The sequence below is a fragment of the Tyto alba genome, unplaced genomic scaffold, assembly GCF_018691265.1.
Source record: "Tyto alba isolate M040663 unplaced genomic scaffold, T.alba_DEE_v4.0 Super-Scaffold_13, whole genome shotgun sequence".
NCBI classification, from domain to species: domain Eukaryota; kingdom Metazoa; phylum Chordata; class Aves; order Strigiformes; family Tytonidae; genus Tyto; species Tyto alba.
This window is the reverse complement of record NW_024881275.1, coordinates 17,795,963-17,815,095: the sequence shown is the minus strand read 5'-3', so window position 1 is coordinate 17,815,095 and position 19,133 is coordinate 17,795,963. Positions and strand designations below refer to the sequence as shown.

Below are 19,133 nucleotides of genomic sequence, written 5' to 3'. Positions count from 1 at the left end.
ATATCACAGCCCTTATTTAGAAAAAAATTGTAATTTGGGAGGGGAGGGTGGCTAAAGAGCATTTTGCTTTCAGAATTATATTTTTGCATTTTTCCATTTTACAATAGAATGAAAAGCAGATTCCAGAGTTTATGTACTGACTAACATTGCTGGGTGATTCATTAAATTGTTGAACATCTGGCATACTGAGTAGCAATTCAGAACACTAACAAAAGTAATGTTTTTGCTTGCTCTCTTAAAATTGTAGACATGAAGAAAAAGGTAGTCCTGATCATGAAGAGGAAGACGAGGAGAAAGAAGCAGAAAATGGGGAGGAGAGTCAGGATGGTCCACTTCTAGTTCCTCGTGTGAAAGTAGCAGAAGATGGTTCAATTATTCTGGATGAAGAAAGGTAGAAAATTCTGCACCTGGCTCACAGGCAATATATACTACATTGCTGCTTAGTTTGTGGGTAGAGAACAGTTGTTTTGGACAGGGACAAATGTCAGTGTTTTTATGTGTTGAGAGTTGAGCTATCCTAACTTAGGGAACAGTGCAAATTACGTGTCAAAATATGAGTAGCAGTTATCTGCATCTCAGTACTGGCAAACTTTCTCTATGAGAAATGTTTTTGGGAAAGGAGATAGAGAGGAACATGTAATTTTATTACATTGAATTAATACTGAATATTTGTCACACTTCCAAGTCTCCTATTTCGTTAACTTAATTTCTCACAGTTACACTTGTCTGTTTACTGTTACTCAGTTGTCAGTATGATTTGCTTCAGCTTTGCTTCTTGCATGTTGCTGCTTTATTCAGCTACCAGTGTTTTCATTAACTTTGCTTAGAATATGGCTTTTTTTAAAGTATTAGATTATCAAATTACTGAGTTCCCCAAACATATTATTAGCATGAGATTTAGGCCAAGGTGTAAGGATAGAGCAGTCAGTCCTGGCAAAAGAGCTTGAAAGTATTCTAAAATGATATGCAGAGGCTCTTGTATTCTGTAAAATAACCTTCTTGAATGTTAAGAAGACATTTTTTTTTCCTTTTTTTAAAAAGATACTTAATTTTGTCTGTTTGTACTATAGCTTATAAAAAGGGGAAAGCAGATTTGCTTGCACAGGCTTTGTAGGGTAATGGTTTTTTACTGCATTCTCCCAGTATAATAGATGCCAGTGGAATTATTAAAGCTGATTACATATAATACAAACTCTGACTTGTGGCAGGAAAATCTGAATAGCTAGTTTATATACATCTACTATGTGTCCTGTTAGCAATATTTTCAGATAAGTCTCTTTATGTGTTTGTTTTTACAGTTTAACTGTAGAAGTTCTAAGAACAAAAGGTCCATGTGTTGTAGAAGAAAATGATCCTATCTTTGAGCGTGGCTCTACAACTACATATTCTAGCTTTAGGAAAAGCTTTTACACAAAACCATGGTCAAATAAAGGTGAGTATATTTTTGGTTTCAAGTTTTGAGTGTGCAGGAAATTCTTAGTTTTCCATCTATGCTTTGTATTCAACTTTGTTTGACTCAACTGTACTTTATTTCCAGTGGAGTAAATGGATGTACTTATGTATGACATAGTCTCAACCTTCCAAACTCTTACAACAAGCAGAGCTCTGATGTTTACCATGAAAATGGACATGTTTAAAAAATCCAGTGCCTTGTGATATTCAGGCTACCTGTGAATTTTTTCTGTTATGGAAGTTTGTACGCTGAGGAAATGCTAGTCTGCCTTATCAAAAGCGTAATTTTGTATTCTGGTGTCCAGAGATCTGAGCTCTAGATGGAACAGTTAGGACTTCTTAACAGCTTCTTTACTTTGTTCTTCCATCATGGGCATGAATAAATTATATAAACCATCTCTGTGTGGGCTGATTTCAGTGCACATGGACAGCTGTGTTTTTATGAGTAGGTGGGTTATTTTTTTATCATGCCTGCTGTGAATTGGTTATTATCTCTAGGATGACAACACAATACAGGACTTTTTACAATTGGAAATTTTCTTTACAACTGTGGATGGAAAAATTAGCTTCAGAATTCACTGTTGTCCTGGTTTTGGCTGGGATAGAGTTAATTTTTCTTCTTGGTAGCTAGAATAGTGCTGTGCTTTGCATTCAGTATGAGATTTTGTACGAGATGAATGCTGAGAATACACTGGTGGTTTTGGTTTTTGCTGAGATCCAGGACTCTCCAACTCCCCATGGCCTTGCCTCTGTGCAGGTTCACAAGGAGCTGGGAGGGAGCACGGCCAGAGCACCGGACCTGAATTAGCCAGTGAAATATTCTACAGCATGTGACATCATGCTATAGAATATATGCCCAGGCAGCTGGGCAGGAAGGGGTTCTTGCTTGCTGCCAGGGTTGTGATTTCAGGATCCTGGTATTTCGGGATCGTTAGCCGGGAGCAAGCTGGGTATCGGTTGATGAGTGGTGAGCAATCGCATTTGTACTTTCTCTTATTGTTTTATTTTATTTCAATTACTAAACTGTTTTTATCTCAACTTACTAGTCTCCTTTTACCCTTCCAATTCTGTCCCCCATCTTCCTGGGCTGCAGAGAGTAAACAAGTGTCTTCATGGTGCTCGGCCGCTGGCCAGGTTTAAACCGTGACAACTGTCCTGCTTTTGGAATGCACTCTTTTTGTCTTAACAAATAGTAATGGAGATGGTATTATTACATATGCTTTTTTCTGATTTCTGGTTATGTTTGTAATAAAAATAAACATTTACAATGTGGAGTTGGTTAGCTTTGATTTACTAGCTTTATAAAATATATTTCACATTCTGCAGTTTTATAATAGATTAGACGGTTCTTTCTGTTAATAGTTCATTAGTCAAATGTTATTAGAGGTACTTAGGTAAAATAACACACATATTCCAGCTCAGCTGAACTTGCAGCCACAATAGATAACCTTAAAAGTTATCAATCTCGTTGCATTAAGTTTGAAAGGTGTTTTTAGTTTAGGTAGCAAGAAGGATGGTGAACTAAGTACTTAAGTGTGTGTATCTTAATTTTTTATTTTTGTTTTTCCCCCACCATCAGAAACAGACATGTTCTTTTTAGCTATCAGTATGGTAGGAACAGACTTCTCCTTGATTGGACGGCTGTTTCCTCATAGAGCCAGAGCAGAAATTAAGGTAAAAATTAAAGCACTCAATAAAGCAATTAAACATCTGTTTTCACTCTTCTCTTTCTAATTTGCTATTCCTGTGCTTCCTATATTGGTATGGATGATTGTGATGCTAATTATCTCTGTAGCAATGCTTTTTTAGTACCTGTTTCCAAGAGGTAGTAAGTATCTGAAACATTAATATGCTTGAATTCCAGTCAACACATCTAGTAAATCTAGCATACTTAGACACAGTTTGTCTCAATTTTATTTTAAGTGAAGAATGCTGATAAGCATAAGTGGATGTTTGGTGAGGTCTTCTGTGTTGCCTCTTTTGTGGTATCCACCTGGGAAAATCTTTGATATTGCAAACCCTGCTTAGATTGGAAGTAAGGATAAAGATGGTGAACATAATAAAAAATCATGACTGGTAATGTCTATTGGTAACAGATTTTATATTTAAAAATTAATTACAAACTTATGTTCCGTGACTGTTCTTGTAAGTTTTAACAACTTTAGTTCATAGAAAATCTCGTTGCATTTGAGAAGTTTTATCTTTATCTGCCATTTTATACAATCTATTGTTGCATTTCTTTTTTGCTGAAAAAGACAAATATACCTCTGCTTTTAGAACAAGTTCAAACGTGAAGAAAAAGCTAACGGATGGAGGATAGACAAAGCTTTCAGTAAGTAAAGTAAAGGTACCCCACAATACAATGGGTCATTAAATGGTAGTCATCTTTTTTCTTGGTAGTTTTTTGTGTTTTGCCTTGCTTGAATTAATTATAAGAAAAAGTTTTTGATCATAGGTGAGTTCAGAAGCTGGGGAATCTTAGGTTTTTGTAACAGTCATGGTTTACAGTAAAGATCTGTAGGTTTAATTTTTTCTATATGTCTTTTCTATATGTCTGATAAATAAGATTAATGTAAACTTTCCTATATATATATATATATCCAGTTGAAAATTGTTCTGATTCCTGGCAATTTCTAGTAGTTACTTGTTGTAAACTGCTTTGAGAATCCTTAAAGGCTTTGTGTTTATTTGAATGAGCTATATAGGTCCTAGAGCAGCATGCTAAAACATTGATTTGAGCTCAGAGGGCAGCTGAGCACCACACAGCTGCTCACCCCTCCTGTTCCACCCAGTGTTGAGAACGAGAAAATAAAACAAAAGGCTTGGTGGTCTGAGCTCATAGAGCAACTGAGCACCATGCAGCCACTCATTTCCCCTCTACCCCCCACACTGATAAGAAGGAGAAAATAAGCAAAGGCTTGGGGTTCGAGATAGGATGGGGGGGATAAATCACCGATTATGGTCACGGGCAAAAGGCAGACTCGTTAAGGGAAGAAAAAAAGAACATAAATTTAGTTCAGACACTAACAACAACAACACTTAACAGACAGAGTAGGACAGTGAGAAATCTTAAAAACGCTTTCCCCCACACCTCCCTTCTTCCTGGGCTCAGCTCTGCTCCCAGTCTCTCTGCCTCCTCCCCCAGGTGGTGCAGGGGCAGGGAATGGGGGGTGCAGTCAGCACTGCTGCTTCTTCCATCTTCAGTGGGAGGAGCTTCTGGAACTTCTTCCCCCTGCTCCAGTGTGGTCCCCCTCTCACAGGAGACAGTCTTCCACGACTTTTCTCTGACCTGAGTCCCTCCCACGGGCCACAGTGTTTCCTGAGCTGCTCTGGCATGGGACACCCCCACATGCTGCAGTCCTCCCAGTGCTGAACTACAACAGCGGCGGCTGCTTCTTCCCACAGGATCCCCGCCTCCTTTGGGCACAGACACCTTAAATGTATGTGTGGGGTCCTTCACAGGCCTTATCAGTGTTTGCTCCACCACAGACCTCCATGGATGGCAGGGGGGGCCACCCTGCTGTCTCACCGCAGGATACAGAGCTCCAGCACACCTCCCCCTGCTTTCTTCCTCCATTCCTCCACTGACCCTGGTGTTCACACAGATGTCACAACTACAACTCTTCCTCCCACGCCCCTTCTTAAATATATTTTCTCAGAGGCTCAGCTGATTGGCTTGGCCTTGGTGCAGAGGTGGGTCTTGCTTGGAGCTGGGGGAGCTTCAAGAAGCTTCTCACAGGAGGCCACCACTACAGCCCCATCCCATGCTACCCAGTAGCCCCACCACTCATTCAGACCCAAGACAGGTAAGATTTGTGGATTTGTCACTTGTGTCACGTCCCGCTCAGATGAAGGAGACAAGTGGCTTAGATTCATAAATCCCCAACGGAGCAGACCACAGTGAAACAACTTTCAGAGTCCATGCAGAAACATTTATAAATTTCCTATGATGTACTAATTGCATACATGGAAATTGGCTAAGTATATTGTGAATTATGGCAAGCAATATAGTATGCTTTGCATTACTTAGGGGTAGTAAGGGAAAAGGGGAAAAGAAGAGAGAGAGAGAGAGAATAGAAAAATAGAGATCACTAATCCAGGGTCCTGCGTTGGTCCTGTCTGAGTTTATTAGATTTTTCCATCATCTCCATTTCTTTCTTTCTATTCTTTGCGTGCTCACCCCACCTGCCTTGTACCCCCTCAATTTATACACACTTTCTTTTTGTCTGTCCTCCAGGACAACCCACATACCTACACATTACATGTATGGGGTAAGGTGTTTCATAGGATGGTGTAGCATATTCAGGGGTGTCAACTTTAATACACATTTTGTGGATAATGAAGCAAAGGTCATTCACTGGACAGTGGCCCTTAAAACTTTACAAGATATGCCAGAGCAGAGCCATCTTACCTTCACAAGACTCCCTCTTCCAGCTATATCCTGTGCTATCCAAGTAGCCTTACCAGCTTCAGCCTCCACATTATCCACCCTGTGACTGTAGTTTTGTTTCTTGCAAGTGTTGGAGGCATTCCTTGGCTCAGAGGGTCTCCAGTCCCCCCCATCCTTATCTCTTTCTCAGGCAGTTTTTCTAAATCCCCACTGTTTCCAGGCTGTTTTTCTCAGTCCCTGTTTTTCTAAGGCTGTTTTTCTTGCTCACTGTTTTTGGACTTACAAGTTGGCTCTCACAACTTCTTAAAGTTTCTAAACTGCTAAGTACTGTAACCTTTTTACTATTTGTTTTTTAAATCCAAGCTACCACAATCCATATATATGTCAACTCTAGTCCCTGCTCAAGTGATACAGAAAGTATTTTAAAAAATAATTATTTGTTTAAATTTATATAACCTTTGCGTTTTAATATCATAACACGTACCACTGATTATTTTATGAAGCAGAAACTTGGAAAAATTACCAACTTTGAAATCGCTTCTATTTCTTTGCTTTAATCTGATAGAAGAGAAGCGTCCCTTTGATTTTGAATTCTTTGCCCAGCTGCTTGAGAAGGTCTTAGCAGATGAGGAAAAGAAGAAACAAAAGACTGTCAAAAGCCGGAAGCCAAAGGGAAAGAAGCCATCGCGGCCTCGGAAGAAGACAAAAGGTACTTCAAAAGAATGCGTGAGGTAGCATTACAGAGCAGTGTCAGTAATGTGTTGCTAGCAGAGGAAAAATTGCATGGGGAATCTTTCCCTCCCCTGTTCTGGACAGGGCAAAAGGATCCTGGCTTCATAGCATAACTTTTTCAGATGTAGTTTACTGATGTGTGGGATGCTAATAATTGGTAGCAGCTGGTTTTCTGAGTTGTGTTTTCTCTGGTCAGGAACGTAGATTGTGAGTTTAGTGACAATGAGATTAGTGCTCTTCCACAGTCTGAAGCACTCATTATAAATGGGATATTACAATTATAACAGTTGATAAATATCTCCATAAGTTGCTAATGAATTCACTTTTAGAATCCTTAGGCCAAAACCATGTTTTTGGCAAGCTCTTCTGTGACTTTTAATTTAGTTTTTTCTTACATTTAAAATCCCTTTTAAGGCATTCTGTTTCTCCTTTAATTACACTTTGACTCCCTAAGTCTGAAGGGAGACTTGTAAAAGTTGTTTTAGTCTTCTGATCTCTTCAAAATAAAGGATGAAGGTTATGTTTAATTACTATCAATCACCACATAGTGTCTTATTACCTCAGTACCTCTGAAAGGACCTTTCATAGATGTGCTTAAGTTAAAAACAGTTACACTGACACAATTTCATAAATTTCCTGCTAATTCTGTGGGGTTGTTCACTTGTTTGTTCCACAAGGATCCATTTTCTTGTAAGTGGTATTGTGGAACAAACAAGTGAACAACCTTTTTAAAGAGCATGCTAGCTAGGAAGCAACATTGTCAATTTTAAGAATTAAACAGCAATATTGCTGCTTTGCTATAGCCTTGAATTCAGATTTAGTTAAGTAAAATTTCCCACCTATTAGGACTTACAGCCACATACAGAAATTCTGTTTGTAGACTTAATGGCAGATTAAAGGTACTTTATGTGTAAAGGAATATAAGTATGCTTTTCTACTTCTCTTGCATTTTGGATTTCTTAATTATAGGGGAACAAGTTTATATAAGAATAATTAAAAAGACAGAGATAGGTTCTTGGTGGTTAATGTTCTGCATAAATATAAGATCAAGACAAAATGTCCTGAAAAGGAGAAGGAGGAGAATTTTAGAAACTCATTAATCCCAGAGAAGAACTTGTGAATTATTAGGTAGATAATAATTCACCTTTCTTATGTAAATAAGAATGATGAGCTAAAATACACTTATTGATCAAAATTACTTTCTTGTGGCATACTTTCTGCAACCATCATCGTGTCTTTCTGCAGCGATATGATAATTCTTTTCAGGAATAGCAATGCCTGATTTTCCTGGAGCCAAAAGTGACTGTATGACCTTCTAAAAAGCATAGGAACAAGAACATTAACTAAATTGGATTTACATAGTATATTGACTTTACCCTGGTGAAGTGTTGTCCCATGTACAGAATATGTTTTGTGTTTAGTGTTGAAGTTAATCTATGCTGAAGTTTTTCTGTTAAGTCAGTGACTAACTTCTCACTGTATTGTTCATACACCCATCAGTATATTGGCAGTGATGTGTGAATTCACAAGATGTTGCTAGTGGAAATATCTTTGTGATTTATGGTTCCTAATACTCTACCAGTCTATTAATCAGGAACCACATTGTCTCGATAGCAAAATCTGCCAACACAGAAGCTGCGAATCAGGAAGCCAGAATTTCTGATGCAGAAGCAGAAGCATATGGTGTAATGGCTGAGAAAGAAAATGAAGAATCTTTGAGCATTTCTGAACAGTCAGAAGAACAGGTTGCATCAGAACCGGTGTTAGCAAAAAAGAGGATAAAGAAGAAGAGGAAAGATGATCTTGAACAGGAAGTGGAGAATCATCCAGAAGAAATGGCTGTCCCTTCAAAAATTGCAGAAGAAGGGAAATCCTCTAAGAAAAGTAAGAGGCAAAAAAGCTCGCTTTCAGATGTTCAAATATAAGTTTTATATAAAGATATTGCAAACTTAAAAATGAGAACTTGGGTTTTGATTTGTATCACTGACCTGCCTTGGGAGGCTGTGGGACGATGCCTCTCAAATCAGCTTTCATACTAAATCTAAGCACTTTATTTTAGCTGAGAACAGATCTCTTAAATCTTAATACTTAGGCATTTTCTACTGGGATTTTTTTATCTTAAATTAACTCCTGTTTCACTGTAGCTAGGATTTGAGAATCGGAATTTTAAGATGTTGATCAGAATGTCCAAACTGATTTCATTCTTATTCATTAGCAGTGGAAACTGTGGTATGTAGTGCAAACAATGATGGTCATACTACCTGTAGAGAAGAACTGGATAGTGTTAATGAAGGAAAACAGGATGAGACTGCTGCTACAGAGGAAGAGGGATCAGAGTCCTGTTTGCCAGTGGATGACATAATGGAGAGAGAAAGTGATGTCAATTTATGCAGGTAATGTTTACAATGGAAAGCTTAGGCAAAATAAAAAGTAGTTTAAAGTTTTAATATTGGTATTATTTATTCATGCTTACCACCATGTTAACTGGCACAGAATGGGCAGGTTTTTGGTTTCCAAGAACTGTCCTAGGTTTTAGTAAGATGTTTTTAATTTACACTCACAGTATGTTCTCTGCCCTGATGGGATGCCATTGCAAAATTAGTTTACATTAATACTAAAATCCCATGCAAAACTGCTTTCACTTTTTTTTTTCTTGTTGTTAAGAGTGTTCATGGACTATTGGCTTATTGTAACTCCTAATACTTCTCTCAGAGCATTGCTGTTGCTTAAGTGGTGTTGGAATTGATATTTGTTTTGAATAAGATGATTGTTGTGGGAAAGAAAAGTTGCTTGGACTTTATTTGTGCAGAACCTGAGTGGGAGGCAAGTTTTTGGTTTCAATTTTAGGCATTCTTTTACTAGAAAGAAAGTGAATGTTTGTTTTATTAAACTTGTTCTATAAGAAAGTGGTAAATCTTAAAAGTCATTATGAAGCTGTTAGTGCTACTTCATAATTTTTCATGTTAATTGTTGTATTTAGCTGTATTGTAATTATTTCTTGTTTCATAGATTCAGCATAAAATTTCATGTGCTTTAATACCTTATTGGAAGCATATGAAGGAACAGTATTTGTCTTTAAACTCAACATCGATTGTTATAGAAGGTTAGGGGGAAAAAGAGCTTCTGCATACAGTGTTTATATTAGTAAAGTCTGTTTAAAAAACTATCAAGTCTAGAATATTCAGATGGGATTTTAACATCATCTTCTAGTAGCACTGCAAAAATACAAAAGTTGTTTTAAAGCTCATCTTGCTAATATCACTAAAACTTGTCAGATCATCTGAAACACATGTAGTTATTTAATGTCAAAACTGCATAATTTTTCTGTGTAACCTGCTCTATCTGTAAATAATAATAGCTTTTTTATTACAATATACTAATAGAACTTTTTGTGTGCTTTTATGAATTTCAGCTCTGAAGACAGTAATAATGTTCTACTAGAAATGGAATCTGCTAAACTGAGAACCCTAGACGTTGAAGACGATACCTCACAAGAAAGCCAGATTTCAGAGTTACTGGTTTCAAAGCTTGGAAGCAAAGAAAGACAATCTGAAGAAACTAGAGAAACAAAGGTATTTTTATTTTTTGTGTAGTTCGTACTTCTTAAGATCTTCCTTTTTACCATTAAAAGTGTTTTTGTAAATCAAAACTGGTTTTTGTTTGTTTTTGTGATGTTTTTACTACTAGGTGGAAAAAAGGCAACAAGCCTGAGAATGTCACCAAAATTTAAATACTGTCAATTTGACTGGCTTTAATGGGTTGTCTGTTACACTGAATTTATTCAGAGAGTATGCTGTGCATGCCTGGCTTATCTCATAGGCAATTTAAACAGCTGAACAGTTTAATTATTCAAAGTGAAGCAGTACAATATCAACAGTAAAACCTTGGAACAAGATTTTGCTGGCATATGCTTACTGGTGTGATGTTGGAAACTGATTTGAGCAGGAAGAGCATTGGATGGTTTGTGCTGCTTCAGAATGGAAGCCTGTGTAAACTCTTGTCCGCTGTTACTGGTTGCCATGAGGTGTTTCAGGAAAAATATAAGAAACTGGACCAAGACTGAATGATCTTTCTTTGGGTATGTTCTAATCAGGTCCAACAGTTTAGAAACTTCCTGAGATTGCATCTGGTTTCTTCTGAAGTATTTGATGAATCTTTTACTAAGGAGTTTGTCTAGCTGCTTTTTTTTGCATCTGTCTGTATCTTTGTGGTGAATTGTGTGCTACAGCTGAGAGTTCATTCCTTTAATTATTCACTTAACAAGAAAAATGTGTTCTTTGGATTGCTTTAAGCCTGATGCCTGGTAGTTTAATAGGCACTGTACTTTCATTGTTATGTTCCTGTTAATTTTGTCCAAGCTATTCTTGTTTATAATGCCACTTTTTCTTCTCTCGAACAATACTGTTTTCAAGGTGAAGAGTCTTAAGCTTACATTTCTCCTCATATAGAGAAAATTCCATTCTTCTGATCATCTTTCTATCCTTGCATCATTGTCCTTTTTGGAAGTTAATATCATACTGTTTAAAGACTTATGCTGAGGGGAAAAGAGTTACTTTCTCTTGTGCTTTCTAAGATGAAGAATGATCTTGTATCTAAAGTTTGTGGTGAGAGATTAGGAAATTCTAAGTGTTAGTCTTTCCCTAATGTGATGGATGAATTACTTGTCCTTTGGCCTTTATGTTAGATTCTGTTACCTAAATTAATGTCTTCATCTTAATTGAAAATCAGCTACTTAGGATCTTCACAAATACTATATGTCTGTAGTTGGAAATGTTTTAACAATGCATGCTCCTGATATTAGTTAGAATAATGTTTATAAAATTCAGTGAACGCAACAGGGCAATGTGCTATATACACCAGCCTATTATAGTGTTGTTAGTAGCCTATGTAGCTAAGCTCTCTGGCTGAAATATGGCTGTTTGACCTGAGAAGAAGGCATAATATTCTCTGAAACTGACAATTTCAAAAGACCTTTTATGTCGGTTCTAATTCTCTTGCCCTGCTGTGGTTAATTTACTTTAAAAGTATATGAAAATAATCACTGACCTAAAACTAGAAGTACTCAGCCAACTAGTGAGGTGAAACGTGATTCCATTAATATTATTTAAGAGGCAAATAAAGTAGAGAAATAATGGTTTTATGCAGTAGGCTTGTACCTTACTTCACTAAATAGATTCCTTAAAATCTTTGCTATAATTATGATTAGCTTGCTACGTTGTTAGGTTTTGGGTTTGTTTTGTTTTGTTTTTTTTTTTTTTTTCTTCAGAGTGATGGTCAGTGCTCTCTAGGAAAATCATTTAAATACTAGACCTGGAAAGTAATGATAGCTGATACTGCCTAAGGAGTCTGTTATTAGCTTTGTCCAATTAAAAGACAAAGAACCAGGCTGACAGGAACCTCATGAACTTCAGCAGTATAAAGTGCAAAGTCCTGTACCTGGGGAGGAACAACCCCAGGCACCAGTACGTGGTGGGAGCCACCCAGATGGAAAGCAGCTTTGCAGAAAAGAACCTGGGTGTCCTGATGGGCACCAAGTTCAGCATGAGCCAGTGATGTGCCCTGGCTGCAAAAAAGGCTAACAGTATCCTGAGCTGCATTAGGAGAAGCATTGCCAGCAGGTTGAGGGAGGTGATCCTTTCCCCCTGTTCAGCACTGGTGAGGCCACACCTGGAGTACCGTGCTGGAACACCCTGAACTGGTCACAGGAGAGGCGTGGACACGCTGGATAGAGTCCAGCAAAGGGCTATCAATGGTCAAGGGGCAGAAGCATCTCTCCTATGATGAAAGGCTGAAAAGAGAGCCTTCAGTTCAGCCTGGAGAAAGAGAAGGCTTGGTGGGAGTGGGTGGGGAAATCTCCTCAATGTATATAAATACCTGAAGGGAGGATATAAAGACAGGTGGATCCAGGCTTTTGCCAGCGGAGCCCAGTGACAGGACAAGAGATAATGGGCACAAAATGAAACACAGGAGGTTCCTTCTGAACATCAGAAAATACTATTTCACCGTCAGGGTGACCAAGCACAGGCACAGGTTACCCTGAGAGACTGTGGAGTCTCCATCCCTGGCAATATTCAGAGGTCATCTGGATGTGGTACTGGGCAACCATCTCTAGGTGGCCCTGCTGGTGCAGGGGGGTTGGGCCAGGTGACCTCCAAAGGTCCCTTCCAACCTCAACTATTACGTGAATCTTGTTCTTGTTTCTGCTTTACTTCACATTACAGCAAAGAGTTCTTCTACATTTATCATTTCTTTCCTGCAACATTTTTTTTTTCCTTGCTCAGAGCAAAGACATACAAGACTTACATAGACCAGATGAAAAGCAGAGTGCATCAGAAAATGATTCTCAGTCTGTAATCAGGTAAGTAGAATTATTTTACCTTGCATTGGTACTTGAGCTAAATTTGCATTTGCTTAATTTGGTTATAATTCTGATTAACCATAGTAGGTTGGACTAGATGGTTTATAATAATAATTTTTTTTCCATAATCAAAGAAGTTGTTTGATAGAAATTTTGATCACTGAGAAACAGTGCTTTGACTAAGACTTAAAATGTTAAATGGGAACAAGGAAAAAGACTTAACTAAGCTTAGAAAAAAGTTAGCCTTCTACAATCATCAAGAATGAGAAATTTCTCCGAGGAAGTTCTGCCATTTTGTGGGTGAACCTTGGTTGTGAAAGTTGATTTTATTTATTTATTTTTTAATAAAAGGGCCTCACTGTATTCGTTGAAATTTGCAGTTGTCCGTCAGAGCTTTTTAGCTGTAGACATCATGTGTATGGCACCTTCCTGATTCGAAAGTATTGCTCTTTGGAACTCAGCGCAGGAGTTGTAAGTTGAGGCACACCTCTCTAGAGGTTGTCTCTGTCTTACCTGTGCTCCTTTATGAAGTTAGTCTTTGTGACTGCTTCTTACACTTATTGCTGTAATTGAGCAGTGGTGTTTAAACAAGTCTGTATCTAAAGTTTCCATTTTTGTGTGATCAGTGACTTACTTTTCCATGATACAATTTTTTAAAGGTGACTTAGGGATGGGCTACCAGTTAATGCCAAATTGTTTTTCGTGCTTTTGTCTTTACTTTATTGAAGGACAGCTCACTTGTGGTAAAGGCTGTCAAAGTTTTATTTGTCCTGTCCTAGGAAGAATATAAAAAAGGCAGTAGTTCCCAGTTTGAAGATTACTGGTAAGCTGTAGGCCTCTGTCAAACAGTATGTGAGTCCTGGGACATGCTGTTGGAGTAGTGAAGGGCACAGAGGTTGATGTATGTACTCCGTGCTTAAATAATGTTTGGATGTTGGCAGTAGGACAAGGTGTTTGAAAACAGCAGTTCATAGTTTTCATAGTTCTGTGAGTGAGATAGCTTTGAAATGGGATGAAGGGACAGGAGAGACAAGTGCAAAATTTTGTATATAAAGCAAATCTTTGTATATATAAAGCAAAGCAGATTTCTGTTGTTTCTATTGAAAGCAATAAGCCTGTTCACACTGTCATCAGTTGTGAATCTCCAGAAGTAGTATTCCTATTTATTTAGCTTCCTTCAAATATTTTAAGTAGATTCCACTGAACGCCAGCAAAGTTATTAAGGTTCATTTAACACTCTTTGCATTAAGTAGTAGCATATCTTCTAATATCAGAAAGATGTAATATAATTCTTTTCAGTTTATTGTCTTGCTGCGTTACCCACTCGGTTTTTGGCTCTCTTGAAGTACATCTTGGACCATATGTAAGACTTTTAAGTTTCTCTTTGGTAATAATATAGATCACTTCTTCTTATATCTTAAGGAAAACTGAAAAGCCTGCAGAACGAGGGCGCCTGCAAAGACCTAAACCCAATTTAGTGAGATCATCTGGAAGGAGAGAAGCAGCAACTCAAGAGAAAATTAAGGTAAAATCTTCCTCTCCAGACCTTGTGAATGCAGATGAAAAGATCAGAAGGAGAAACATTGCTTAATATGCTATGCTCTTGATGCTGTATCTGTTTTGATTAATGCTGATACTGTGGACCAGCTACAGTCTAATAAGTAGTATTCTGAGAATTTCTTCTGAGGTACCTGCACACTTGTCCAAGAGTAGTATTCCTTGCCTCAATTACAGTGCTTTGAGGAAGACAGTAGAAGCAGCAAAAATGAAGCCACGGAAGTAGAGAATATGGATTTGGATACTAAATCTGAGTAAGTATTGAGATTGCTTTTCCACTCTCCGGAAATTAATCTACTATAATTGTTAATTTATTCTTTATAGTGCTCTTATAAAAAGACAACAATAATTGTGAAGTTTTTATATGTCTTTAATTTGACTTCGGCATTTTCTTGGATGATATCAAGTGGTACTATAGTAGAAGATATATGCTGCCTTTCTGTAAAGCTGGGGAAAGCATTCCTTTATGAAGTACCAACTATGCTTGGAAGGGGGAGGGAAGTGGCTTTGCCTTCCCCCCACCCTCAGTGGCCAGCTGACATCTCTGCTTCTGACACTTGCAGAAGCAGCTGTGATATGCCAGTATAGTTAGGCTCTTCCCCTGTGTGATGACTTCATGTCTTTTTAATAGGTAAATAAAGAGTTTCCATACTCTGTAAGACTTAACAAAGTTTGGCTCTCATGCAAGGAAACTTGCCTAAGTTTGTACAAGTCCTTCCAAAGACAATCCAATTCTAGTAAAGAAAGCTGTGCAAGTTATTGAATATTACGTAGGTTTTAATATTACGGAATAAATGTCACTGTTGTGGATCCTTGTGCAGAGAATCTGAAAAAACTGTAATTGCAAAGGCAGTAGTTCGAGGATGTCGACTGAGATTTAAGCCTAATATTGCAAGATTGTCTGGAAGGAAAGAAGAGCCTGAAAAAGATGCAAGAAATGATCCACAGGCGAAGGGGAGAACTGAAAAGGTAACTGGAGATAATGTGTTAGCTAAAAAGCTGCTGGATGCAACAGCAATGTTATTTTTTCTTTTATTTTTTTCCCCTGTGACCAGGAATCAGCCACTTAACCTGCAGTGACAGTGTGATATTGTGACAGTGAGGCCTCAGCTAAGCTGTGGAATTGTCACACAAACAGTAGATGCCAATAATCTTTCATGTCCTGCAGTAAATTCAGCTTTAGTTGTTTGATCTAGATTTTACTGCACCTTTCTGGCTATGTGAAATGTACACTGTAATTGTCTGTGTCTGTCATAAGCAGTCCGTTTTGTATCCTGTTATGGACAGTTACATGGTCTGTTGGGTAATGTTGTGCTTTATAAATGTAAGAGGGTTGACGTCTTAATGTTCTCTTTGTCTTCAGAATACTGACCAAAATAATATGCCTGATGCTACCAGTGAAGAAACTGCAGAAAAAGATGACACAGTTGTGGAGACAGTGTCTCAGTAAGTATGTGAAAAACAAGAAGACGTGCTGCTCTCCAGCAATTTTCCATCCCTCTCACTTCTGGTAGTATTACATAGTGTGGTAGTTATAGATATTTCTGAATAAAATTTGGTAATGAGACAGAAATTGTGGGAAGACTAGGAATCTATTTTAATTCATGAAACAAATAGATTAAACATTTTTGGTTTTAAAGCAGTGCTTTTAAATAAGATGTCAGCCATGATAAAGGCAAAAACCCCCTGAAAAGTTAGTCCCATGAAAACTAAAACAAGCCTCTTCTACTAGCTTTAATACTGAAGTGCATCAGTTTCAGTGAGTAAGTATTTAAACAATAGGAATAAACGTCTGTTCTTAAAGCATATTTAAGTTTTAAGAGTCTAGTATTAAGAGACAGAATTCCAACATGTGAGCAGTTTAATGCACATGTTAATTAAGAAGTGCTGCTTGTATTTCTCTTCAGTGGAGAAGTAGCAGCTGTAGTGTAAAAGGAGGACTGTGTTTTACAGGATAAATTGTAAAAAAAAAACAAAAAACCAAAAGCAAACAAAAAAAACAACACAAAGGAATAAAAAACAACAGAAAACCCCCAACCCTAAAGCAACAACAGCAACCAAAAAAACGCCAAAACTTACGGTTTTAAAGAGTGGATGGTTGAAGAGGATGGAGGGAGGTAAACTGCGTTTGATCATCTGCCAGAAAAATACTTCAGCAGTTATTTCTTTCATTAACGTGCTGTGTAACTTGGTGCTTAAGAGTGAAAAGGCATAGAAGCATCTGGCAGCTGTAATAATGTGCATCTGATATTTTTACCTCAGTAAGATTATGAAGTTATTTATGTGTTTTCTGTATGTTTGTTATTTTTAACCCTCCATTGAATTAGGTCTATCTGCCTCTAGACCAGATAGAAATACAAGAAGAGCCATTATAGGTCAGAAAAAGGTCTAATGTGGTATCCTATCTCCAGTGGGAAAAGAAAAAGAACAGAGCAAACAAAAGTAAAAACTTGTCGGGTACTTCTTCAGTCTCTAGCAGATACACTTCTAACTTCAATGTTTCATGAAGTTAGTAATGCATAGCTCAATTTTAGATTAGTGTATGTTAATAATGAAAATAAAATCCCTTCTCTAGGACTCCTCCCACTTTCAGATGTGTTATGTACTTACGGTTCTTATGTATTTTTCCAGGTCTAATAAAACAGCTAGTTTACAAGAAGACAGCAAACAGAGTGTACTGAAACCAACACCTCTGAAGAGAGGCAGAGTGCAGAGACCAAAACCAAACCTAGGAAGAACTGTTGCAAGGCAAAAAGACAGGACAGATGGAAAGAATCCCGAAGAGGAGAAAACTGAAAGTGGAGAAATAGAAAAAGGTGTGATACACCATAGGGATGAAAACAATGATCCTTGCCTCAAAAAAGTAAGTTACTTGAGCAGTTGATTAGACGTGCTGTTTTGCTGGGTCCTAAGTAGAAGCCTTTAGTAACAAAGATCTAGGTACATACCACATAATTCGTAAGCATAGACTTTGCATGCTTTGTTTATTCTTTCAGAATGAACTGAATTGTCATAAAATTTCCTTATGCTTGCACTTGGGTTCTCTTTTCCATGGACAGAGGGATTATATCTCACTTTGTTGTATTATTCATGATACCAGATCTGAAAACAGAAGTGCAGATTAAAAAGGTCTCTTGGAAAAGGGACCACGTCAGCTAGAAAGTATATAGAAAAATAACAAGTTTTTACTTTTAAATTGTCTACTGATATTAATTGGACAAACAGGAAAAAGAGAGATCTTTTCAAGTGTTTTTGTAAGAGATACTAAAATAAACTACTTCTGTTCCCCCTGCTCTTCTAAAAGAGAGGTTGAGCAAGTCTTTCATCTTAATAGAGTGAAACTTTTATTCCTTTTAGGATGTGACTGTTCATGAAGACATTCAGCCATGCCATGTGATGTTAGATAGGGATGTTTCTACAGATTGTGAGATGAACTCAGTACATACAAGGCATTGTTCCCAGGAAAAGTCCTCAGAAGCAGAAAGCTATGAAAATGAAAAGGGATTGTCAGATGTCTTGAAACAGGTTTCAGACTTCAATACAAGGTAAGGTTATTTTTTAAATGGAGAGAAGGGATGGTTCAAAACCATCAGTATCTCTAGGTGTCCCACACTTTTACATTCAACTCCAGTATTAAGAACAAGTTTTATATGTATAATGAGATATTTAATCAAGACAATACTCGACTTACACAAACGAAACACCAAGAGCTCAAAAGCACTAGACTTCTATGATGTTGGATGTTAATTTGACCTTTAGACTGTGAGTCCAGTTTTCAAATAAATATGTTTTTCTGATGCTCGGTTCCCATGGTTATCTTCTCCACGTTGGTCCTAGCAGTGCAACCGTATGTGCTTACATAAATCCTTGAGAATAGGGTTTGGTTTACTATTAAAATGTCCTTTAAAAAAATTACCCAACAGCTGTGCTGTAAATAGTTTTAAACATGATTAGACAGAGGCATTTGTAAAACACTTAAATTCCTCTCAAAGTGTGACTGGAAGCTGCTGTTTTTCTGAAATCGCACCTTTTTTTAACTTATCTATGCTCACTTGCTTATAAGATACACAGGTTTTTGATGATGTTCAATGTGCTTTTATTGGATCTTCTTTCATAATGTCAGTAGCTTTGTTATTGCTCTAAGAAAGCTAAGGATTTTTGTACTTGGTTACTGTATTGGAGAGCTACATACAAGTATGTCATGCATGATTTGGAGGACCACTGTCGTCCTCCAGGTCATGCATGATGTACTTGTATGTAGCTCTCCAAGAACTTTGTTCTTTTGTTTGTTTTTGTAGGGAGTGTGATCTTCAAAAGGAAGAGGAGAAAACTGCTGTATCATCATCTCGGCTACTGAGGAGTCGATTCCAGAGACCAAAACCAAATTTAAGAACGACAACTAGTAGAAGGGAAGTACTGGATGTAAACACTGAAGGTGTATCACAGAAAGATACCAACAAGGAAGAAAGTTTGTCAAATTGTGGCAGTAAATATAGCATCCTTCCTGATACAGATGTGAGGCTCTTTTTTTTTTTTTTTTTTTTTTTTAGTTATATTTGAGCTTTTGGGTTTGTGAAATGAAATACTAATAATTTAAAAAATACAAAGTTAATATTTTTTGAAATAATTTTTTCAAAAGCATAA

The 19,133-nt window shown here is 37.4% G+C and overlaps 1 protein-coding gene across 7 annotated transcripts in view; it reads left to right on the top strand.

Annotated features, from left to right (window-relative positions):
* Positions 1–19,133, top strand: part of BDP1 (B double prime 1, subunit of RNA polymerase III transcription initiation factor IIIB) — a 63,886-nt gene that overhangs the window by 7,633 nt on the left and 37,120 nt on the right. For 6 of the 7 annotated variants that reach the window (XM_042787566.1, XM_042787567.1, XM_042787568.1 and 3 more), the window contains 16 exons: positions 248–391; positions 1,299–1,432; positions 3,032–3,126; positions 3,730–3,784; positions 6,408–6,551; positions 8,189–8,458; positions 8,790–8,967; positions 9,987–10,146; positions 12,856–12,932; positions 14,355–14,457; positions 14,667–14,743; positions 15,311–15,458; positions 15,853–15,935; positions 17,121–17,352; positions 17,847–18,034; positions 18,788–19,004. In XM_042787566.1, coding sequence (XP_042643500.1) covers positions 248–391; positions 1,299–1,432; positions 3,032–3,126; positions 3,730–3,784; positions 6,408–6,551; positions 8,189–8,458; positions 8,790–8,967; positions 9,987–10,146; positions 12,856–12,932; positions 14,355–14,457; positions 14,667–14,743; positions 15,311–15,458; positions 15,853–15,935; positions 17,121–17,352; positions 17,847–18,034; positions 18,788–19,004 — 2,305 coding nt within the window. The remainder of the gene's footprint in view (positions 1–247; positions 392–1,298; positions 1,433–3,031; positions 3,127–3,729; positions 3,785–6,407; positions 6,552–8,188; positions 8,459–8,789; positions 8,968–9,986; positions 10,147–12,855; positions 12,933–14,354; positions 14,458–14,666; positions 14,744–15,310; positions 15,459–15,852; positions 15,936–17,120; positions 17,353–17,846; positions 18,035–18,787; positions 19,005–19,133) is intronic. The other variant, XM_042787564.1, reaches the window with a different exon arrangement.